The sequence below is a fragment of the Fistularia commersonii genome, chromosome 13 (genome assembly GCF_037954325.1).
Source record: "Fistularia commersonii isolate RoL2024-O1a breed Wild chromosome 13, RoL_Fcom_v1.0, whole genome shotgun sequence".
Lineage (NCBI taxonomy): Eukaryota > Metazoa > Chordata > Actinopteri > Syngnathiformes > Fistulariidae > Fistularia > Fistularia commersonii.
Genome location: NC_141296.1, coordinates 7694550 through 7718528, shown reverse-complemented (window position 1 = coordinate 7718528; position 23979 = coordinate 7694550). Strand labels below are relative to the sequence as shown.

The following is a 23979-nucleotide window of genomic DNA, read 5'->3' as shown; positions in this document are numbered from 1 at the left end:
ACTTTGGTAAGACATTAAATATTTTATTTAAGTTTCAAGTAAGACAGTAGTCAAGGCACTGAAAACTAGACATGACAAAAAAAAACAAAAAACTTGACTCAATGTAATAAAAGAAACACCGAAAGTTGTTCATTCAGTGTCAATGTGTTAATGCCACAACAAATAAAATCCTTGTCTTAATGTTAAGTTTGGCGGCGATAAGAAATCAACATTTTGACTATTCAAGCTTATTTTTCCCCCATGCAAACACACACTAATTGGGCATAATATCTCAAATATATATTTACAAATAATGATTTTTTTTTTCAAAACCAAAAATCGAAATGGCCCTGAGAAGTTTCGTGTCCAATATTTGTTTTTTAACTTTGTGAAGAATTTAATCTATTTAACAGAAAGCAAGAGAAAACAATGACCACATTAACCAAGCTTTAAATTGGTTAGTTGCAGCACAATCTTAAAAGCACATTGACACTTCTTGTCACTATTATTTTTCTTCTAGTTTTTATTTTGTTTATTTTTTACAAAACTAAAACGCATTTCATCAGAGGCATCCGTCCTGGACGATGAACAACAGAAGGCCTTTATGGCAGAAACTTTCTGCAATTGAGCAACAAGGAAGATGTATTCACTTTTTGGGACCTTTTCTTGGGACTGTTCTTTCATGATAAAACTTGGCAAATTACACTGCTAATGTGTGGAAAGGGGTATTTTTTAGCGTGACAAGCCAGAGCGGAAGAAAGCAGGGGATCCTGGTCAGTTTGTCTTGCGGCTCAGACTTCTGGCACCTTCCCAGCACACCTGGTTCAGTCCCGTACCGGTCCCTTAAAGGCAGCCTTTGTGTGTGGCTGCATATCTCAGTGTGCCTCACTCGTTGATTGACTGTGACCTTCTGGGCCCTTTGTCAACATAATAAACCTTACAATAAAGGTCTTTTGACATACCGGAGTCTCTCTCGAACCATCAGCGAGTAAAGCCTTAAGCACTTAAAGAGAAAAAGGCAAAGGTTTGCTGTAATAACATTCTCGATCTTCTCGAAATAGCAGAAATCGCCGTGGTCTCAGGGTGCGAGACCGCACTATTTCCCGGATGCATTTCAATAATGGTACTTGTCTTGACGCAGAACGAGTCTTATCTCAGGCTGCTTCCATGATATCCTCTACAATAGCTGTCTCCTCCTCTCTGTTGTCAGCAGGATGTGAGGTTTGAGGGTTCAGCAGTTGCAGCGGCTCCTCCGGTGCCAGTACCATGGTGGCGGCATTGGAGTACGAGGGGGTCACTTCCCCTCGCCTCCCCCTCCCTCCTTGCCCCCTGCTACGGCAGCAGACACAGTGCAGGCAATCATGGACGTTGTACTTGAAGAGGCTTCGGCAGGGGTGACAGAACTGGTAGAAGAGCAGCATGAAGAGCACGGCCAAGCTGTAGCAAATAAGCAGCTGGACAGCCAGGAGTAGGGCGCACACATACTCATAGAAGTCTGACTTGAAGAAGTACCAGAGTGTGATGAGGAGGAAGTTCTCGATGAAGCGTGCACAATAATACATGGCAAGGCGACCCCAGTGCTGCTTCTTTTCTATGAGCTCTCGGTGAGCGAGGTCGAGCTGCACCGCTGACCAGCAGAAGATGTTGATGCAGGCGTAGAGGAGTGTAAACATGCACAGCACCACAGCTGTACCCAACTTAGAGAAGTTCTTCTCTACGTTCTCAGTCAGGGAGCCTTTCCTGGCCCAAAACTCTACCCAGGGTAGAAAAAAGAAGAAGAGCAGGTTTACCATGCCGACCAATATCACCCAGTGGGTTAGTGCCGTGCTGAAGAGGACCAGGGTGGTGATCCGGGTGGCAATCTCAAGCCCCCTCCACACAATCATGCATCCATATGCGACAGGCCGCAGCCGCACTTTGTAATCATCGTATCTGATCTGGATGGCGAGGACGCTGCACACCAGAGCTCCGTACGTGATAGAGATCAGGGTGATGATCATCAGAGCGACTGTCAACACAGAGAAAAGATCAGCTCCACTAAAAGGCAACAGTTTCAGGCAGATAAAATAAGATACTGTCATAGGAATGCATTAAAAACATTGTAGTGACTTGTATTCAAATATGGGACCACTTAGCAGAAACAAGCTGGAAACAGCTCTGACCCGTCAATGATCATCTAGCTTCTTCTTGAAAAATATGTTTGTTTTGTTGAGACAAGATTGTGCCTCTACATGCTCTGGAGACATGAACCAACATTTTTGTTGGTTTACAGTTTATTTGAAGCTTTGTTTGCACACAGCTTATGGGACGTAAAGCCAATATTCCCTTTACCTAAGTGTTTTTTTTTTCCTTACAGCTACCAGTGATGCAGTAAGGAAACAAAACACACAGAGGGGAGTAACACGCTCGGGAGGTAAAGCTGCGCGTTCGTGTACGAGTAGAACAGCTTCCACAGTATTTTCAGGAGAAAACGTGCACACTCAATTATTTCATTACTCAAACAACAAATGTCATCCACTAGTGCAATCTATCTGCTTGTTACTCTCTTGAAAATAATACCACGGCCCCGGCTTTGGGTCTTGGACCCCATCCAAGAAGATCCGAATCATCCTTCTAGGAATGACTCAGAATTTAGATTCCAATTTAACTATCCCTAAACCAAACTCTTACTTCTGGCGGGGAAGATGTATTTCTCCTGGATGGTGGCATACAGCTGCAGCGTCAGCTGAGGGGTGGAGCCCAGAAATGCCTGGATAACTGCAGTGCGTTTAAAAGCATTTCTGTGGGTGGCGAGGGTGCGCTCTGATTGGCCAATTTCCAGCTCCATGTGCGTCTGCTGTCCCTTCTTCAGGTGGATCTTCCTGGAAATGGTGACATAAGGCTCCTCTCTTTTTCCTGCTTTGAAATAGACAATGAGGGCCTCGATGCATCTGCGGTAACAGGGAAAAAGGTGCGAGTTGAGATATGTACTTCACCAACAGATGGCAGTACAGGGTTACGGTTAAAGAAAAGAGACACTGTTTTTGTTCAAATTTAAAAAAAAAAAAAATTGACAAGAAGGGCCCCCAAAACGGTAAATTTAAATATAATCAGGGCTATTACTGCAAGAGTATTTATCTACATGCCTAAACTGATAGATGAATGTCATTCTAAATAAACATTTGTTGGCATGTTAACCCTCTCAGGCTCAAATTAAGTTGTGGCGTAATTAGCTAAGTAGCATTTAGCTGTCGCAAATCTGCAACATCTGCCTGGAGAGGGTTAAACCAGAGTTAACGCTGAACTGATGTGTTATTTGTCATGAGAACTGTATTGATCCAGGTAAATGTCTCCTGTGCTGGTTTCAACAGACACATCTTTATAAGTGTAGCTTCACAAACACCAGAGGGCAGTCAGAGGAAGACAAGCAGAGCCTGAATGCCTGGAGTGGAAATCTCAGGGTGTGGTTCTCTAAACACTTGAAAGGTATATGCTGTCTCTGTTGGCTCTCAGGCGGAAACTAAGAGGACTCAGAAGAAAGCATGTTTACTAATAGATAAGAGGACGCTGAGGAGAACGCACAGCCTGCTTATCATCATCTGTGTTCTCAATCCACAACCATGGCACCAATTTTGTTTCTCCATCTGCCCTCACCAGGGAATTACATTTCTCTGCCATGAGAACTTCAATGTCACCTATACTACTGCCTAAAGACAGGCAAATATGTGAGAAACCTAATAATTGGTAAAAAAGAACCCCCCCCATTACCAAGAATTATGGAAAAAAAAAGGTGGGCTATTTCACCAAAATGGATATAGCAATGGATATTTATTTGTTACCCTGAAAAGAGTGATGTCTCAGAATAAAGAAAGATATATTTTATCACAAAGCCCTAAATGGCTCAAACAATGTGTCATATTGAGTCCTATCAATGACCCACACTGACACGATAACAGCTGAACTTTCCCGGTGGCACAAGGTTTATGTTCAAATCACTCAGGAAGAAATAACCTTCCTCAATTCCCCCACTTCTCTTCCCACCCAAACTGAATACCTTGAAACATTAATTCCTAGACTGCTACACCCTGAACCCCCCTCAGGCTGCTCTAAAGTTGGAAGAACTGGTTCCGGGTTCTAAAAACAGGCTAGGCTGAAAACAAAATTGAACCTTGGCTCTTACTCGCCAAAGACATTTCAACACTTTATTGTGTCACGCTCTCTGCGGGTCATTCGTTTTATTAATGTGCCAGTAGTGTTATTGATGTGACTCTTCTGAGTTACTTCCTTGTGTGACCAAGAAGTTGTCTAGCTCTTTGGTCAACAAAGAGGTATTTAGGTTATATACCAAAGAGGGAAGTAAAAGGACATGGAACATGCATCTGCATTTGAGAGGCAAACCCAGTCCTGCGAGAGATTTCTGACTGCAGAACTGATTGTTACATGCCTCTGCTGGAATGTTATATTTTGCTCCAAAATACCATCATCGCCAACTTTACACTTTTTAAAAGGATTTAACCCCCCAACCCCTCAAAAAAAGAACTAGTTCAAAAAACCTGACAATTAAGTAGTTATTTATCAATATACAACTTTTAATTGAATTTTTAGAGAAAAATCTAACTTGCTTATCACGATTTCTTTGTTTTTGTTTTTTTTTCCCCTAAGACAATGTCTGAAACAAGTAACCTTGATCACAGGAGCACCAGGAAATACAACGGTTATTCAACCCAAACAACAAACAAAAGCATGGATATTTCTAAAATAAAATGAAAAACAGTTGGGATTTTCTATAACACCCTCTAATGTTGGTGATAACCGAGAATTCAAATACATCAGATAAGACATACAGTAAGTAAGTAATTTATGTGTTTTTTCCAACCCTGTTGTATGGCATTTGAACAAGCGATCACGCTTCATTTCTGTTGTAATGATAGAGGCTGCAATTTATTTTCCTTTTTTTCCAGGTCTGAGCCACAAAAGCTTCACTTGACATGCTTTCAGCACAGGGTCAAATGAATTCTGACTGAGTACTTGTTTCCTGTGTACTATTCCTTTAAGACTCAGGAATCCCAGATGACTTAGGTGTGTTCATGTCTGCAGTGCGCCGATGAGCTCAGCTGGCCTCACACACCCCTGAATCATCAATCAGTCGTTTCAAACTCTGTTGCTTCAGCTGCTACTCTCTGCTCGTGATGCAAAGTCAGCCTTGTGTCAAGGTCCAACGCTGCTCTGTGAACTCTGTTTGACCCAAAAATTACATGACAGCGGGGCAAATCCTGCTGTCACTTGCAAATACGCCTTTAACACACACGCACACAGGCGCGCGCACACACACACACACACACACACACACACACGGGCGCACGCGCACCCATGCAGGATGTATGGACACTTCCAGACTGATGCGTTTGCTGTAGAAAGAGCTATCTCGTCTTCAGCTTTAGCGTATAACATAGAGCATCATTAATGTTACAGAGTCTGATTTACTGACATCATTTCCACAAAGAACTGGCACCACAGTGGTCTGGGAGGACAGTCTGAGGTTACTGAACTCCAGCCAACAGGCACTTAAGAAACTAAAGCAACTGGGATGCAGCCTTTTCTTAGATGGAAAAAGCACAATTGATAAATGCATTACCCAACAGGATCAATATTATGACTCTCAAGGCGGTGCCTCATGTTTGGGAAAAATGCTACAACCAGGCTACAGTTTGCATTAGCAGCTCAAGGATGCCATATCACTGAGAAAAGAGCAGAAACATGGTTTCAAAAGAGATTCTTGTGACATTTGCACAATGGAAGTGCTGATGGCCAAGCAAAACAACAGGCAGGAAATTCTTGCAATGGGTCTTTAGCAAGATTATCCTGTTTAGCACACCAGGGATTACCGTTCATCAGACCTAAAATGGACAATACCAGTGTGGCCAAACATATAGAGTTCAAAAACCCAACATAAGTCCTCTATATCAATGGTAATTGATCTCCACTTATGTATTGTTTTTATCAATTTGCTAAGAGAAAAACAAAAGTCATGAGACTGCTCAGTCTCCCACTCCTGGGGAAAAAAAAAAGCACACAAGTGATTTACACTGGATTTTATATTCACCCATTCACACACCGATAACCTAACCATCAGAATTAACTGGGGGGGGGGGGGGGGGGGGGGTTCCCAGGGACACTTCAGCATGCAAACAGAAGGAGCCGGGGTTCAAACTGCCAACCCTCCAACTAGAGGGTTGCATTCTCTGTCAGCTGAGCCACCGTCCCCCTCAGGCATGCCTCCTCTGCCTGACTAGACAAGTCGAAACTAGCACAGCTATTACACAGTTCTCGTCTCGGCGTAGGATGCAGGCCACTGATCTTAAGACTAACTGAAACGAAGTCATCCGTGAAAAAGATTATGAAATTAACTATTTAAAATTGTATTTTTCCCTTTGGCACAAAAGTTACTAATACGGAGTATTTTTCTCAACATGTTGAATTTATAGATTCCAAGAAGTTTTAAATTGTTTTCATGTAAACCTTTGATAAGACATTATGTTTCTTGGGACGTTACCAGTGTTTACATCCTCCCCTCCTACTCAAACAGGAAACTTTCTATCTAACCAGTCAAGCAGGAGAGGCGATAAGTTTACAGCGGTGCAGCTGCAAAGAAAAAAAACAAGAGCCAAAATGAATCAGTTGGCATAGAAAGCAGGATGAATTGCACAGGATCAAGGAAACAATCCAGACGATAGAGCTCAGCATAATAGATGATTATGCTGAGCACAGCAGCGCTTGTGGCAGAAAAGTCTCTCATTGTGATTTTTCGGGCTGTTCTGAATCATTGGTGACCGGCAACAAAGCGTGCTGGATCATAAATCAGAGTCAGACCTGATGGATGTAGCTGCTGCTGCTGGTTGTATGTCTTTATCATATTCTTTAGTCTTCATTTCTCACAGCAAATTGATGTTAACACTTCCAATCTCCTCACTTATTCTCACCTACCATGTTGGTACTTCTTATGTGATTTCTTGCTCATATATATAAAAGGACAATTCTTGGCATTTTGGGGAGAAATCTTACTTATTCTTAGCTGATTTCTTGCTTTCGCTTGAAAAAAAAAAAAAAAAGGAAATTAAAAAAAAAAAACACTCTCATGATTTTAAAAATACCCCACTGAGTTTCTTGAATAAAGAAAGAAAACTGAAATACTTGGAAAAAAAGACCTGTGGGAACTTCTTGCTAAGGATAATATCTCAATTTCACTAATGGCTAAAAAGAGCTATTTCTAGTTATTTAATATTCTTATTAAATACCTGAAAATAATCTTGTGACATTCTAAGGGGTCCTGACTTTGAGAACCCTGTATCATTGAATCCTAGTTGTCATGCTGTTCATGTTTTTGGTATAATACAATGAATCATTTGATTAACTGAATTGCTACTATTATCATTATAAATACTGCTACGAAAAGGTGCTGTATGGTTTACAGATGTTGAGAAAAAGACGGGAGGCAGAGCTGGAGGTAGAGGAGACAAAGATGTTGAAGTTCTCTTTGGAAGTGAGGAGGATGGACAGGACATGCTAAATGTTTTAGACATAAAGTCAGAGAGGCCAGACTAAGATGGTTTGGACATGTACAGAGAAGGGATAGTGAATATGTTGGTTAAAGGATGCTGAGGTTGGTACTGCCAGACAGGAGGGCTAAAAAAAGACCAAAGAGGAGTTTTATGGACAGTGAAAAAGGACACAAAGTGATTTTCTTGTGCAAAGAATAAAGCGACAGAGGCAGATGATTTGCTGTGGGGACCCCTGAAGGGAGCAGCCAAAATGCATGACTATCATTAATTATTATTATTATTAATTTCACTACAATTTCTCAGTCTTGCAACCTTCTTGAAAATTAATTTGGATTCACTTTAACACTTCATGCCATCACTGCAGCTCATCTCCAGCTTTCTAACCCAGTTTGACGATCCAGTCCCCCCCCCCCCACACACACACACATGACTGAGAGAGCAAATGACTCATAAACTGTTGATGCAGCTCTATTGACCTTGTCACAGTGACTAAAAAGGTGCTGCGTGTCTTTACACATATTTATATTGCGCTGTGTGTTAAGCAGAACTGGTAAAGCTGGAACAGAATGGCCATTTAAGACTACTTTTGTATTAGTTATGATTCAGTTAATTACTTCTCCAGGATATCTTGCTCAGTATTAACTCACTTACTGCCTTTCAAAAGGGATGACAAGAAGCAGCCTTTGTTCTGCAACAGCCAAGATCATTATCTGCTCTTGTGTACATCTTTATCACCTTATCTGATGGAAAAACAGACCAATTGTGATATTTTTGTAACACTGAAAGCTTGAATGAGGCATGAATCGAGTGGTTTACAGCCCTTCGGACACACTCCTTTCCGGGCAAAGTTTTATTTGCACCTGAGCAGGGTGCACCTGCTTGCAAAAGAGCACGCCTTCATATTAACTTTGATAAAAAAATCATCTATGCGAACCACATCCCAGTGTGTGCAAAACCCCCGTGTGAGAACGACACACACAGAATCCAGTGTGCTTTTCGCTAAACACAGATCTCGCCTACATAGTCTTGCATGAGTCACGGTTTGCAACACAGGTCTCTCATCGAAGATTCACAGGTGCTGAAATGCAGATGGCCACTCTGCAATGTTTCTATGCTTGCTGCTTTTAGATTGGACGCACTACCTTCAAATCTCCAGACAAAAATAGATCAGTCCATGTTATTGCTAGATTCTTTTCGGGCAACAACTTCAACATTCTGTGACCTCTTGATTCCTGAATAGACTAGGCCAGATCAATTGTGCCTATTTGGCAGCATTGAGGACTTTTAGAACCATCCGCGCAAGTTATGTGATAAGAGAGCGGTTCAGTCAGGAGGCGTGTAATTTTGACCAAACCCTTCACTTCAATTCAAATTAAGTGAAGCTGCAAAATATCACAAGGTGCTCTCAAGAGTTAAATTTAAGATGTTTGAGAGTGCAAAATGTGTGCAGATTTTCAGTTCAGTTTAACATCCTGCTATTTACACAAGACCTCCTCATCCTGTTATTTACACAAGACCTCCTCTCCATCTGTAATGTGATTCAGTCATTGCCAAGGTAGGCCATGTGGTTTGCAAAACACTGCAAGACTCCGTTATTATATCTGTGATAATGATATTGAGGCAATCACAAAGGAGAAGGGCAAGGAGTTGCATCAGAAGGACGATTACCTAGTTAATCATGTCATACTGTGATTATCTAAAATCCTTTTTTTTGTCTAATATATTCTTGTGTTGCATGTTTTCTTCTTTGCAACTAAAATTAGTTTCACTTATTGATACTTATTTATTTTTGCTTATGAATGATACTGAGACGATCATTATAAGAAGGGCAAAGAACTGCATCAGATGGATGGTAACCTAGTAAAATATGTCATACTGTGATAATCTACAATATTTTATTTGTCTAATATATTCTTGTGTTGTATTTCTTTTCTTCTCTGCAATCAAAATTATTTTTACTTATGGCATCAATGGTAATAGGTGATGATCTGAAGAACAGATGATTGTAACATAATAATGGGTTAGAAGTTGTTGTTTTTTTGCACATGCCAGGTGTTCAATTCATAATTAAAAGAAATGCAAAACACACAGCAATTATAGAGGTTTTATAAATCATGACAGTTTTTTTCTATCCAGGATATTTTGGATGTCTTTTGCTTTTAAAGAAATCTCACCATATTATCAATCTAACAAATTCTATCAAAATATCCATCTTGAATACTGTCTATGTTCTGTTGAATGTGATTTAATAAATGTAATTTCACACCTTTGTTGCAGTGAGGTGGAACATAACTCAATGGACATACCTTTGATTTCCAACACCACTTGAAAGCAATTCTCGATGCATAAGATCTTTTTTTTTTCTCCCCATACATATAATCAATACAGTATTACCAGCCCTATTTGCAATTTTCGATTAGTATCACGCTACCTTCCCCACCTTATATACCTATGCAAAGTTTATAGTATTTATAGCCTGTTCAGTAAATTCAACTTGAAATATATATTTTGCACAGCTGTGGATCGGGGAAAAACAGATGGTTGTTATTGATTGTGCACGTGTGTGCGCCGAGCCCCACCTACCGAATGAGGGGGCCGAGGAGCAGCAGGTGCAGGAAGAGGACCAGGGGTTTGTCCCGTCCCAGGTCTCTGTGCACGAAGGTCAGGGTGAGCTGGATGAGCACGGCGGGTACGAGCATGAAGGCGATCGTCAAGCCCATCCAGGTGACGTCCTCCGTCTTCTGGTATCTGCTGCACAGCAGGGCGACGGAGATGAACTCGGCGCAGTAGAGCACCGTGGCGAGAACCACGCTGAACGGTGGGTGAACCCGGCTGTGGTTGACCACCAACATGACTCCGTTCTCGGCCACAGAGGCGTCCACGATCTGCTCCCCGTCCTGCTCCTCCATGGCGACCTCGCACATGATGACCACTGGGCTGCGCCCTCCAGAGCCACGTCGTAAAGCGCACCTTCTTTCCCGAACGTCTGAACTCCCTTCCCGTGCTTTCACATCACCATTTGGAAATTATGCTTGATACGCCGCCTCTCCCAACTTTCCACCAAGTTGATCATCGCGGATTTCACATCTCTTTTTTTTTTTTAAAAAACTCCTCCCTCCTTGTCGCTGTGCGTGGCTGGGAGGTCACCTGCCCGTGACGTCCGTTTTTATCCCGGCGAAACCACCCCGAGGCCCGGGGCGATCCCGGGTACGATACTGCCCTGTCGGGTGAGAGCGTTGAAGTTAGGCCTCGTCACGCTGTCCCGCGTCGCTCTGCTCGTCCATACTCTCCGTATGGACTTTTCCGCGTCGCCAGAAACACGGCGAGGTTGAAGGCTGCGAATCTCGGCGTTGTGCTGTTTCAGGGGTCTCCAGCTGTTCGCTGGTTTCGGCTCATATCGTCTATCGGCCCGCCTGCCCGGAAGCTGCCAAGTGAAACAGCGGCGTCAAGCTAGAACTCTTGTCAGAAAACCGGAAGTGATGAGTCTATATTTTCAAAATAAAAGCCAAGCTGCCTCTTCACCCAGCGAGAGAAAGGTTGCTGCAACACGTTAGCGAAATTACGGGAAATTAAGGGCAGTGGCTGTAAAGATGGGGGGAAAAAGCACTTTTAAGCTTTGGAGCATTATCCGCAGTGGATTTATGCAAGGAAAGAAGACTTGCGATTACTATTTCAATCAATTTGTTCTTTCACTTTGATTCATATTACTGTTTACCTCCCATTTTAAAATCATGTATAAATATCCGCCTGATCATTCATAATTCATTCATCATCCATCCATCATTATTTTCATTATTACCGGCAGTGCAATGGCCAGTGCCACTGACATCACAGGGAGTGTCACCTCATTGTGCTATTCCTGTATGACATCATAGCTTTCCTTTTTTACAGTGAGGACCACAGCTGCTCATTTCACAATGAATCTCCTCTTGTGATATCACAAGTTTCTCTTTCATAATAAAAGCTGCACCGGACACCCTCTATCTCTCTCTTTCTCTCTCACACACACATACACACAGGGGGGTAATTATAAAATATTTCATAATAACCAAATTGGTATTCGTGCACTGAAAATATATCGATTCAACACAAACCAATAACTTCTACCAAAAGATGAAAATATGCGGTGATCAACACGGTGGTTTTGCACAGTCCAGTGTTTGGTGTGCTAAAATGGAAGCATAGAAGATTTGAGGGATCACTTTCACTCAGCTTCCATTTTTAGTTTCCACCAACAGGGCAGACTTGGCCTTGTCATGGTGACCTGTGGGACGGACAGTGAAGAAGCCCCCTGAACAGGTGCAGCACTGAGTAACTAAGAAGACCACACTCAATTGTCTTTGCCTTTTTCCAATCAAAGAATTACTTGTTGAAATTATAGGAGAACCTTTAATGATACGCATGACTTGCAAACAGAAAGAGTTTACTGTTTACTCACAGATACAAACAAAAATTATCTGTGTCCAAAGTCCAGGGAAAAGTACAATCTGTGTGCACCAAAGTGTGTTGGACAGGTTGATATTTGCATGACCCGTGATCACATAATTAGTGTGATATTGTGTTAATATGGCTGCAACCTTTAAAGCGTTGTTCTGGATTTCTGTGTTTTCCAGTCAAAGGCAGTATAAACAAAGTGTGACCTTATCCATTTACACTGCATCTGAATCATTGTCTTGTGCCCGGTATTGAGAGGGCCGGAGACCCATCTAATAAGGCTTGTCATTACTAATGCATGTGTTTGGCGGTGGTGTGTGTCAGCGACTCCAGAGAGCAGTAGCTGCCTCCTCTCTGGAGCTGCAGGGAGGACGGACATGCAGGAAGGAATGCGGCAGACATTCCTTGTGCACCATATTATCGTCTAATAAGGTCATTGCATCAGGAATATGATTTCAAATTCTTCTGGGTCTTACTTTGAACGGGCTCTGTAAAGAAAACACTTGCCGAAAGCTATTTTTTGCTCTCTCATCCTCAGTGAGGTTATATTACTGCCACCTTTGCGCTCTATTCTCTCCCGGTGTTTACCGTCACCGAGCCCTCCCACAAGCCTCGTGGTCCATCGTCTTTGCTGTGTACTGTACTTGTGATTTTTTTGTGTGTGTCAGTTTTATTATTTGACACACTGGTGTGGTTGGTTGGAGTCTGCGATGAGTCCTCTCAGTGGGACAGGGTAGAAACAAGCTATTGGTTCTGAAAGGGTATTTCAGGGTCTTTAAGTAGGGCTCAGTAATACATTTTAAATCTGGCCTAGATGTGAGACAGGCCAGATTTTTTTTTTGTATCAATAAATGCAATATTTAAAGAGACCTTTATAAAACTTTATAAAAATCCAAAATAAAGAAGTGTGTGCTAATTCATACTCATGTTGTTGCTCAACAAAATCACTTGAGTGGAAATAAGGATGCTAAACAAGTCAAATAATTATATCAGGACCCTCAGAAAAAAATCTGTAAATGAAATAAAATTTCATTTCAAATAGATTAACTTAAATTTGCATCTGATAGCAGACACACCTCATTGCAAACCTGCTGTGGACTACATTTCCGTGCAGGCAACACACAAAACACACTTGTGGTTTATTTCATAAGCAGAATTTGTGATGAATATTTGACTACACGTCTTAGTTACTGACTTCACTTTTTTTCCCCCTGCGTCAAAAAAAGGGGTTGAGAGGATCTGCATTGCACGGTTGCGCGTTGAGTCTTTTCATTAAATATGCTCTTCCAGCAGTTGAAATGCAAAGCTGTTTCCTCTTTGCTGCCTCGGCCTCCAACACAGCTTGATGATTTAATTTTGAAAGACAGAAACGAGTGCCCGGCCCAAAAAAAACCCCAAACAAACAAACCCAAAAAAAAAACGCTCCCTTGACAACAGCGCCATCTAGCGGCCAGCTCTGTCTCAACAGGTGTATTTTTGAACACGTTATTAATGACTTTACGTAACGCGTTGATCCTCATCTGTTTCATGATAATCTCTTACGCAGTCAAATTGATGCGTAAGTATAATCTTTTATTCCGTCGACTGGACTCATTCCTTCCCTACATTTTGAGTCTCTTTGTATTCATTATAGATTGTCTTCAAAATTGTAGTTGATAAGATTATGTATGTGTTAATGCACGTATTTGTGTATATATTTGGTTTTGCGTGTTTGTGTGTGTAAATGTCCACTATACATATATATATATATATATATATATATATATATATATATATATACATATATATATATATATTAATGAATGAATTAATGAATTTATGAATATATATATATATATATATATATATATATATATATATATATATTCATTCATATATATATTCATAAATTCATTAATTCATTTATCATCTTCGGAATAGGCTTCAGTAGTCCCCCTAGCAACCTTGACTACAGGACACACACACACACACACAAATATATGCATACACTTATATACTACATATATTCATCATTACCAATGGGCTTCAATAACCATGAATAGACCCTTGCAACCCTGGCTGCAAGATATATACGTGTGTGTACAAATACACACACACACACACACACACACACACACACACACACACACACACACACACACACACACACACACACACACACACTTAACCAGTTTATGTGTGTATATATACTTATACACATGTATACATTATTCAACATATATATGTGAGATAGCCATTCCCAATGCACCTCGAGTGTTATTTGTAAAGTGATCAATACATCCTAAGTGAAAATGCACCAAATTAAGCTTCAGGCTAAAGTATAAACACAACTTGAAGAAGCTCCTTGTGTACATTGTGTTGTGACTCTGCATCGTATGTTGTGATGTCAATAGTGCTAAAAGCTGTACAGCCTAAATCTGTCTGCAGGAGCCCCTTCCAGGTCAGGTTGAAGATCATGGTACGTCACAGATCACGCCACAGGATATGATTAGCTCTCCTGTGCTGGTAAATACACCTTTCATTGGTTTTGGTCGTAAAGGATCCTTTCATCCAATGAGGTGAGATCCCAACTCACTTGTCTTTGGGATTGGTTGAAAGGACAAACCACATTTCCCAGGTTACACCTCCCCCCATGAGGTGACCAAGGGCTTAGCATGAGCCTAATTACATGTTGTTGCTGTTTAGTACAGGATGTTAATAGAGACGTGCACCCAAACAAATGCATGGACATAGACTTACTTCTGTAAGTACATTTTTCTTTCACATAGAAATGTCAAATTTCTCACAGCTCATATAAATCTGTAGTCATTTAGTGGGGTATGAGTTAAAATGTCAAGTGCCCTGGATTTTTAAAATGCTTGTTTTTATCTATAAAATCACTGCCTTCCAATAACAATCTGTTATATTCAAATTAATTGTAAGTTAATGAAACATGTTTCCTTCTCAAATACAAATGTTTGTAAATGTTTAAAAGAGTGTTATCCAAAGTGGTCTCATCCACAGAAAAAAAGTTATTGGCTTGCTGGCTGACAAGAGAAGATAAATTTGCAACAAAGCGTCCTGTGAAATAGCTGTGTACAAATATTTGGCCATTCAAGTATGCTTTCCCAAATCTCCACCAAGAACAAAATTATTTTAAATTAGTTTGCTTGCACCAAAACTTTCAAATATAATAAATAAACTACATATGAAATTTGCCATTTATAATGTAAAAAAAATGTTTGTTAACTCTTTATCTAAATGTCTCCCTTAAAAAGCAGACGCTTTTGAAAACGGGTTCAAAGTCTTTGGGGACAGAGAAATTAACAATTATAATTTGTTGGAAATGAAGATCTGCCGTCTCCAACTGTCAAATAAATGTGGGTCAGTTTGTTAACAACACCATAAAAGCAGGACATTCTAAACTGGCTTTAGCAGATTACAGATTGTGAACAGATGCTTGGGACAAAGGACTGAAAGATCTGCTAGTATTTTTTTTAGCACATGGCCCAGCAACCTCAGACACCTGCTGTGATTGTATTTCGAATCTAGTGTGCCGAGGTTTCAATAGGAAATTACTTTGTCATGTTTATACATCATCCTATTGCAGATCTCAGACTGATTTTCTAGAGAATGAATTACTGATGATTCTTATTACAATGTTATCATCTGGATTAGTCATTGCAGATAAGCATTTCTTATTCATAGATATGTTTCGGAATCCCCACGATCAAGTAGATGCTGACGGATGTTTAAATTCTTGAGTCCGTATGTGTGTGTGCATGTGTTGTGTCAAACTCCATTAATTTGAGTTATTGTCTGCTTATTGTCTGTTTTAAGGTACCAGTTCCAGAAAAAATGGTGGCCTCTGTGCTCACCTTGTTCACCTCACGTAAGCATGTTCAACTTGATGAGCAACTGTTGCTCTTGGTTCTCCAAAATTCAAGAGCCAATCAGGTGAGATAATGTGATGATATACTGTGTATAAAAAAATATAATCCTCAGTTTATAATGTAGGATTCTTAACAAATGTGTTTGGTTGTTTATAATCTGCTTTGTACAGAACAGCCTTGTAGATATTATTTCCAATAATTGGTCACATCAAATTTTGTTGTTTTAAAATTGATTATCACAAATTGTTTTAACAAAATGTTGTCTCTACTACTAGCAAAAAACTAGTAGTAGTTTAATTTTCCTCCAATTCAAATGACTGTTTTTTTTTTATTCCTCACCAAGTTGTTGCTCGTAGTTTTAGTTATTTATCATTGTATTGAATTGTCTGACATTCTTGCAAACTCTTGCATGATTTTAATGTTAATCCTGTGATTTTTCATGATGATTTCTCACTTCCCCTTTGTCATTGGATTTTTTAAAAATAAGTATCTTACCTTTCAAAACAAGACAAGGTTCTTATCAGACAATTTGCCAAAAAATGAAGAGGAAAAAACTGACGAAATAAAAACAAAAGCTTAGTTTTTTTTGTCACTGGACCACATGAGTTCTTAATCTGCATCATCTCTCTTGCAGGAAAGTGACGATTCTTGTCGTTGGTCTTGATAAAGCAGGAAAAACATCCTCAATCCGAGGAATGTTAAGAGGTAAATGTATTTTCAAAATGTCATTTTCAACCTCAATTAATCATATAATAAGTCAGCTGAATGATTTGTCATCTGTGTTTTGGTGCCAACTCCTTTCAGTCTCCCATGCCATTGAGGGAGGGCCCACCATCGGCTGTGTGAGAAATGAGCTACGGGTGGAGAACTACCTGGTGACTTTGCTGGATGTTGGAGGGTCGGCAGAGTCGCGAGGATGCTGGAAGGATCTATGTGGAGAATCGCACGGGATCATCTTTGTCGTAGATTCCAGCGACAGACAGAGGATAAAGGAGGTCAAAGAAGTTCTGGCCAACCTGCTTAAACAACCGAGGGTGGCAGGAAAACCCTTACTGCTGTAAGTATATCCATCTCCATTCTTGCTTGTGGACCTCCCTTCAGTCATTTCAAGGTTTAATTCAAATGTATTATCAGCTATTTTCATACCCCACAGTAGGTGTTTTTTTATTACAACATTTTAATGGTATACATATTTTACTAAACGTGAATACCGATTAGCATCCTACCGTAAGATCTCCGTGACAGTAATCTAACTAGCTTTGGCTTGTGGATGATAGTAAAAATTTAAATATGTCACCTTGTGCTTAAGGAGAGCGTAATTGACATATTTGATGAGATAAATGTTGTCCCTTCTACCTGGTCCTTTAAATGATTAGATTAATAACAGTATTGCCCCAAAACAATGTAGCCTCAGACTTTAAAAAAATGCTCTGGTTTATAGAATATTCAACTTCACATTTTAAATATTTTTTTCTTCTCTAGGTTGGCTAACAAACAAGACAAAATGAATGCTTTGCTGGGAAGTGAGCTGATTGAAGTTCTGTCTTTGGAGAAGTTGGTCAACCAGAGCCGCTCTCTTTGCCATATAGTATGTGCTGCTATAGTGTTTGCCTTTGTACAGTGAATCAATGTAAATTCAGATCTATAAGAGAAATTTAAAGATGGATATACTTGTTGACTGTCAGGAGCCTTGTTCAGCCTTAATGGACCTGCGACGGTGGTCAGACAGAAAGACTCTCCGAGGCCTTCGTTGGCTCCTGCGAGCTGTTTGTCTGGATTATCCAGAGCTTTGTACACGAGTAGCCCAGGACCGCAGGAGGCCCATAGAGCCAAGAGAGAAGGATGGGAAAGGCAAAGCAGAGAAAAATCGCAAAAAAAATAAAAGTGAAAGGTAAGACAGCCTCTTATTCACTTACACCAACATAATAATTAGTGTGAAATGTTTATTGATTTTGTTGTCATCTCCTCCCAGGATGCACTACAGTAAGTCAGATCTTCGCCAGGTTCATCGGCCAAAGGTCAAGGAGAAGGAGGACGGAAAGCTCCGACCCATCAGAAACATGCTGCAAAAGGTTCAAAAAAGTATTTGTAAAATGTATTTCTAGAGAGCCGTGGTATCTACCGGCACATTATTTTGTTTATTTGAATCCCTTTTATATTTCTCAGAGCATTCTGGTGTTCAAGAGACCCAGTGAATCAATCAATCAATCAATCAATCAATCAATCAATCAAACAAGGAAGCAAACGGTCAACCAAGCGCTCGATCGATTGATTGATTGATCGATCAGTCAATCACTTTTTACCCATGACACAACTAATTGAAAGGGAAGCTGGGTGAATCTTGAATGTAATAGCATGTGAACAAAACTGACCGCTGTCTTCTCGAATGTAGGCTTTGTGTTGTGAAATACAACTCACGAGTACCGTATTCACAGGAGAACACGTTGAAAAGGAGCCTCAAGAACACGAAGAAAAAAAACAAGTTGGTTAATGTCAACGGTGGTGGAAAAGACAATGACGAAGTTAATGATCAAGAGGAAGAGGAGGGTAACGATGGGGAGCACGAGGCATCTGGTCACAGAGAGAAAGCAAGCAGTGCCCTGATCCCTCCAAAAAAAGGCAAACAGAAAACCAAGATAAAGGTGAAAGAAGAATCCTTGGATGTACCAGAATCACCACTCAGTGACAAAAAGCCATTCAAAGGTTGAAATAATTTCTGTATACAATACGTTGTATATTTCTTTACTGTTCTTTACTCTTATCTTGTTTTCAATCTTGTGTTTAGCTAAAAAGAAAAAGAAGAAGATTGTGAAAGTCAAAAGGAAGAACAAGATCAACACAGAAGAGATGTCGGAAGCTTACTCTCAACCGGTGGATCTTTCTGCTACTCTGGGTGAGCCTCATCCGCTTCTTCCATCCACAAATCAAATGCAATAACTGGACTCTGAAATGGCAAGATCCCAACATGTGTTTATAAAGATGATGAACCTGTCTCCTGATAGATCTTTACCGAAAAGCAATTCTGGCTCTGAGGGAACGTCAGGATCAGGGACAGTGACAGTGGACAGTGAGCCTGATTGTGTCCCGCAGCCTGAGTGTGACGATGTGGTTCTAAGCAATGGCATACATTCACACTGCATCACCTCACAACACACAAACACATATTTTTCATCATGACAGTTAGGACTGAATCCCTAATCTTTTTGAGTGAATATATTCCAATGTGTAATGAAAGGCAGGTATACAAATATCAAATTTTTTTTACAGGTATTTGGATTGTAATAATCTATGCAGTTTTCATTGTGAGTGAAACCTAATTTTGAAATGTAACCCCCTTTTTATAACTATTTCAACACCATATGACTTCTGTATAATAAAGATTTTTATTCCAACATGCTTATCATTTCCTAAGTCTAAGTTATTCCCAATCCATTCCAGTTAGCCTCCTGCGTGTTTTTGGACTGTGGGAGGAAACTGAAGAACCCAGAGGAAACCCAAGGAGACATCAGGAGAACATGCAAACTTGCCCCCTATGGGATCAAGCCATCATAAATCCTATCATAAAAATTATGAATGAATGTTTTTATTCACTTTTGATGTTATTGTGACAGTTCTGATATATCAGTCAATCTGGTATCCAATCTATAATGAAAGTTATACTCATGGGAAATGACAAGAAAGTTGATAAAGCGCACAACAATAATTTGCAAAACTGACAATAAAGACTTACATACTAAGTATGGACAAAAATAACTGTTGAAAGGGTTGACGCTTTCAAAGAATTGTAAGATGATTTGTCTTCTTTTTCAGTACATGTACAGTATGAGCATATCCTTGATTGTAGCTCATAAAGGGATTTCCGATTGCCTCTTCAATTACAAATTGTGCTTGTTTTTTTCCACCTCTTGAATAAAACAAGTGGAAGACTGGCCCACCAGTGACCCACTTAATGTGCCTCGCAACAGAGCCGTTCTCAGGGCCGAGACTGACGACAAAGTCCCGAATGGTCCAGAGGAAATGTTTTGAAATGAAGGTTGAAGGGGTCGATAGAAAATCGGAGATGTGTCGGGCTCCCGCCGTCCAGTCCACAACCTGTATCCAGGCCTTCTGCTTATCTCTGACTTTGATATCAATAAGATTCCTGCCAAATTTTCAGAGTTCCATAAACAAATATGATTGTAATGGAAAATGATATATGTACACAATTTCTCACCCCAGGGTACAATAATATGGAACAACAGATATGTACAGCATCGCAACATATCTATATTTTACAAGAAATGGTTTGAGAAAGGTATATGGTCAATAATTGACTTGATGGATGACAATGGCAGCCTTTTCGACCGTGAACAATTCTGTACTAAACACAGCTTCAACCCTCCCATATTAGAGTTCATAAAGTTGCGTAACGCACTACATCAACAATTTGTATTCCAGATCAAAAATATAATGACGCACCAAACCATACAACCACAGTTACCCCCATTATCACTCCAGGGAATCTCAATTCTGGATAGAAAATGCAGCAACTCCTTTATTAGGAAATGTTTTACAGAAAACTTAATACCTGGACGTCAAAACAAAAATTATATTTTGAATCAATTTGATAAGGAATCAATTGCCAGACTGCGAACTATGTACCTGACTCTTCCCATACCCCCCAAGGCAAAAGAGACCCACTTCAAAATTATGTACGACATCTACCCATCTAAGGAATTATTGAGGGTGCACTTTAATATTGACAATAATATTTGTACCTTTTGTGAAGACAACATTGAAACCACTGACCATATATTTTTCTCATGGAAAAAAGTACAGGGCTTTTGGGCTAAAACTCAAAAATGGGTTAAAGACAATTTTCCATCGTCACCAGTTTCCTACTCAAGAGATGACGTTACATTTGGTTTACTTTTAGGCAGCAAAAGAGATGAACTATGTGTCAATATTATTTTAGGCCTGGACAAGTTCATTCACAAAAACAGAATGCAAAAGTGTTCCCCCAATTTTACGTTCTTATAAACGATTTTGAATTATATAAAAAAATCCTTAAAATTTATCGAAAAATCCAATAACCAAAAAATATACAGTTTGACGTCTGAGATTTCTTGTGAACCACCAAGTTAAATATATGTTATATTCCCCTTTCAAGTTTTTTTTATTTATCTTTTATTTTATTTATCTATCTATTTATTTAATAATTTTCTTTTACTTTCTTTTTTGTCTAGCATTAAACATCTCTCACAAACCTTTAACACTGTTAACTTCTGATTACATACAGAACGAATGTCCTTATGTCCTTTGCTCCCTCATCCCCGATTGTTTCATTGACATTCGATTCAACCTTGCTATGTTTATTTGTACATATGTATATTTGTTTATACTGTTTATGTTAAAAAAAAAAAAAAAGAAAAAAAAAAAACCTGTATCCATGCGACCGGAGGCGGCGCTGGAGGGATGCCATGTTTGTGGATCCTTCGTGAGGCCCCGCCCGCCTCCCCTCTCGCATCTTCACCGGGCAACCGTCGACGGTCATTCATTTTTTCGCGAAGCGACAGTGCTACTTCGGGGGGGGGGGGACATGGCCTCGCCAAGAACAATAACCATCGTGGCCCTTTCGTTCGCCTTGGGTTTATTCTTCGTCTTCATGGGAACAATTAAACTAACACCGCGACTGAGCAAAGACGCGTATAGTGAAATGGTGAGTAAACCCCAACCGTTCATGTCTACGAGCGCGGAGGCAAAGGCCATTGTTCTGGTCTCAGGCGAGAAAAGCTCCGACGCTTCAATGATGTGTAAGATGTGGAATAAAAAGAAAAAGATGCGAAAAAGAACGATTTCAATCCGAATGTGCTCTAAACGTCCCCCCTCATATCAAAATACAAACAAGACCTGCTTGTAAACCCCTTCTAGCAATAAAGCTAGCCCTGTGCATTTGGCTTAAAACAGAAATGTAATTTATGCCATTATAAATAGCGCGAAATGCACCGGTTGTTAGGTCCTAAATACTGGAAGGCGGAAATACAATAAATGATCCATGACAAACAGTTTTAAGGTGTATTTTAATGTGTAATGGCTGCAACACACACACGCGATTGACATCGAACTGGCAGAGGTTGAACTTCATTGGTTTTGGTGCAGAAGCGTTTTCTCCTTTTTTCTATGTAAAAGTAACTGATCAGCAATGGCCGCACATTCGAGCAAATTCTATGCGTTGCACCTGCTTGTGAGGGAGAGACTTTCTGTTGGGATAAGATGCTTCCATGCTACATGTCAAACCCACGGGACAATGCCTTGATAGACGTATATATAATTATTCTTTTGGTCCACATAGTGACCAGTTGGGGCATGTAATTGATATAATGGTGCATCGACTATGCTCAGTATAACACAACTGCAGGCAATCGTTGTTATGTTGATGCGTGAGAGACAAATTTACCAAAGGCTGTGTATTTTCCTTTCAGAAAAGGGCGTACAAGAACTATGCTAAAGCGTTGCCAGGGCTGAAAAAGATTGGCATCAGCTCAGTCCTGCTCCGTAAGATCATCGGTTCTCTAGAAGTGGGTTGTGGAGTGGTACTCACTCTCGTCCCGGGCCGGCCCAAGGATGTGGCCAACTTCTTGTTACTACTGGTCATGCTGGCAGTCCTGTTCTTCCATCAGCTAGTAGGAGACCCTCTGAAGCGGTACGCACATGCTCTAGTCTTTGGTATTCTGCTCACCTGCCGGCTGCTCATTGCTCGCCAAAGTGATGACCGGCCAGAGAGAGAGGACAGCAGGGAGGAACAACACATCAACGACCAGGAAAAGAACAAGGTCAAGCAGTCCTAAGCTTCCTTTCCACCTCTGTGCAAGCCACCAGGTTCTCCTCTGTGGATTGTAACAATTCATATTTTGAAGTAAAAACAACCACTTCCAATAAAAAAAGAGTCATCTCCGCACATCCATCCTGTCCAGCCGGCTGACTGATCACAACCTGCTCCTTTGCACTGTTACTGTGAAACTGAGAACCTGTGGACATACATCCCTACGTAACTGTGGACAAGCATTCCTGTGGAAAGTGATGAGGCCCACTCATTGCCACACGAGTCAAGTCATTTCCCTGTTCTTTATTTCAGTCTTCTGTCTTCAGTCACTGTGTTTAAAGTACAAATGAACTTTAGGCTATGAGTTGATTGGGAAATGTTTTTTCTTGAAAGTGTCTTTGTAGCATGTTTTTCTAATTTGTTTTTTATACTGTAGGTGGGAGAGACTGATAAGTTATGAATTTCAATAGTGAGAGCATGTTGCGAATACAAATCCTAAGCCAGAGTGAGAAATATTTAAATATTGTCTAATAATTATAATACTTTAACTATCATCAAGGACATAACCACCTTCTATTTTGTTGAAGTATTAGTAGAGTATTTTAGAAACAAAAAAAACTATAAATCATAGGACTGTTGATTTTACTGAGTAGATTTTGCAGATCTGTGCATGAAATCCCTTCCAGAGTTAAATAAGCTAAACACCACTTTTTGATTGATTGATTTTGTTTCTTGTTTTAATGTCAAAAGGAAGTGTTTTAACCAGAAAGGACTGTGTTTGCTGTCCAGAGTATCTGCTGCTAGAGTGCACAGCAGAAATCTACCGTTTTTGCCTGTTACAATTTTTATGTAAGTTAATGTCTTGTCTGTGGTCTATGAAACATTTTGCTCATCTGTGCATTTTTATTTCTTTGTAAAGAAACAATGATAATGGGGGTGAGATTGCAATTTAATAAGCTGTCAATTTGTTTCAAGGTTCACGCTATTTCTGTACATGATCTACATAAAATAAAGAATTGGAGGTGAAACTGACAACATTTTTTTCTTTTTTCCATTGTGGTTCTTTTTTTAAATTTCTATTCAGGGGAACAGTCTGCAACAGTATGTGCTGTTGTCACATGAGCTTTTTCTGTCCTCATTTTGTTATGTAACTACATCAGAACAGGTTAGAGACTTTATATCACCACATAGATTTTTGGGGCCACGAGATTACACCATTGCCAAGATAGTTTTATACTTTGCATCACAAGTTGATAAATCATGTTGTTTCAAACCAAGAGAGAATATGTTATGCTGACAAAACGTTACACAAGGCATTATGTGGTTAAGTGAGATCAATGAATAAATCAGACTT

General features: G+C 40.1%; 3 protein-coding genes across 3 annotated transcripts; 2 read left to right on the top strand and 1 right to left on the bottom strand.

Moving 5' to 3' along the window:
* Positions 1-10: 10 nt before the first annotated feature.
* xkrx (XK related X-linked) lies at positions 11-11071 on the bottom strand. The gene is made up of 3 exons (XM_086158482.1): positions 10101-11071; positions 2650-2909; positions 11-1987 (listed from the first exon to the last, which is right to left on the bottom strand). Exons 1-3 carry the CDS (start codon positions 10439-10441, stop codon positions 1134-1136), a joined length of 1455 nt encoding a protein of 484 aa, XP_086014608.1. The 5' UTR covers positions 10442-11071; the 3' UTR covers positions 11-1133.
* A 3603-nt stretch (positions 11072-14674) lies between these two features.
* On the top strand, positions 14675-19215 carry arl13a (ADP-ribosylation factor-like 13A). Its single transcript, XM_086158387.1, has 10 exons — positions 14675-14694; positions 15771-15887; positions 16458-16528; positions 16628-16880; positions 17306-17411; positions 17509-17714; positions 17796-17895; positions 18259-18526; positions 18609-18716; positions 18826-19215. Exons 1-10 carry the CDS (start codon positions 14675-14677, stop codon positions 18879-18881), a joined length of 1305 nt encoding a protein of 434 aa, XP_086014513.1. The 3' UTR covers positions 18882-19215.
* A 2115-nt stretch (positions 19216-21330) lies between these two features.
* tmem35a (transmembrane protein 35A) lies at positions 21331-23656 on the top strand. Its single transcript, XM_086158012.1, has 2 exons — positions 21331-21521; positions 22285-23656. Exons 1-2 carry the CDS (start codon positions 21402-21404, stop codon positions 22648-22650), a joined length of 486 nt encoding a protein of 161 aa, XP_086014138.1. The 5' UTR covers positions 21331-21401; the 3' UTR covers positions 22651-23656.
* The last annotated feature ends 323 nt before the right edge of the window (positions 23657-23979 follow it).

What these genes read in the sequence shown, in the direction of transcription:
- xkrx (XM_086158482.1), bottom strand. Translation starts at nt 10,441, where the DNA reads ATGTGCGAGGTCGCCATGGAGGAGCAGGACGGGGAGCAGATCGTGGAC. An exon ending in CTCCTCGGCCCCCTCATTCG is followed by an intron (nt 2,910 to 10,100) that starts GTAGGTGGGGCT and finishes CTGTTACCGCAG; the next exon opens with ATGCATCGAGGCCCTCATTG. An exon ending in ATACATCTTCCCCGCCAGAA is followed by an intron (nt 1,988 to 2,649) that starts GTAAGAGTTTGG and finishes CTGTGTTGACAG; the next exon opens with TCGCTCTGATGATCATCACC.
- arl13a (XM_086158387.1), top strand. Translation starts at nt 14,675, where the DNA reads ATGGACATAGACTTACTTCT. An exon ending in AAAATTCAAGAGCCAATCAG is followed by an intron (nt 15,888 to 16,457) that starts GTGAGATAATGT and finishes TCTCTCTTGCAG; the next exon opens with GAAAGTGACGATTCTTGTCG. An exon ending in AATCCGAGGAATGTTAAGAG is followed by an intron (nt 16,529 to 16,627) that starts GTAAATGTATTT and finishes AACTCCTTTCAG; the next exon opens with TCTCCCATGCCATTGAGGGA.
- tmem35a (XM_086158012.1), top strand. Translation starts at nt 21,402, where the DNA reads ATGGCCTCGCCAAGAACAATAACCATCGTGGCCCTTTCGTTCGCCTTG. An exon ending in AAGACGCGTATAGTGAAATG is followed by an intron (nt 21,522 to 22,284) that starts GTGAGTAAACCC and finishes TTTTCCTTTCAG; the next exon opens with AAAAGGGCGTACAAGAACTA.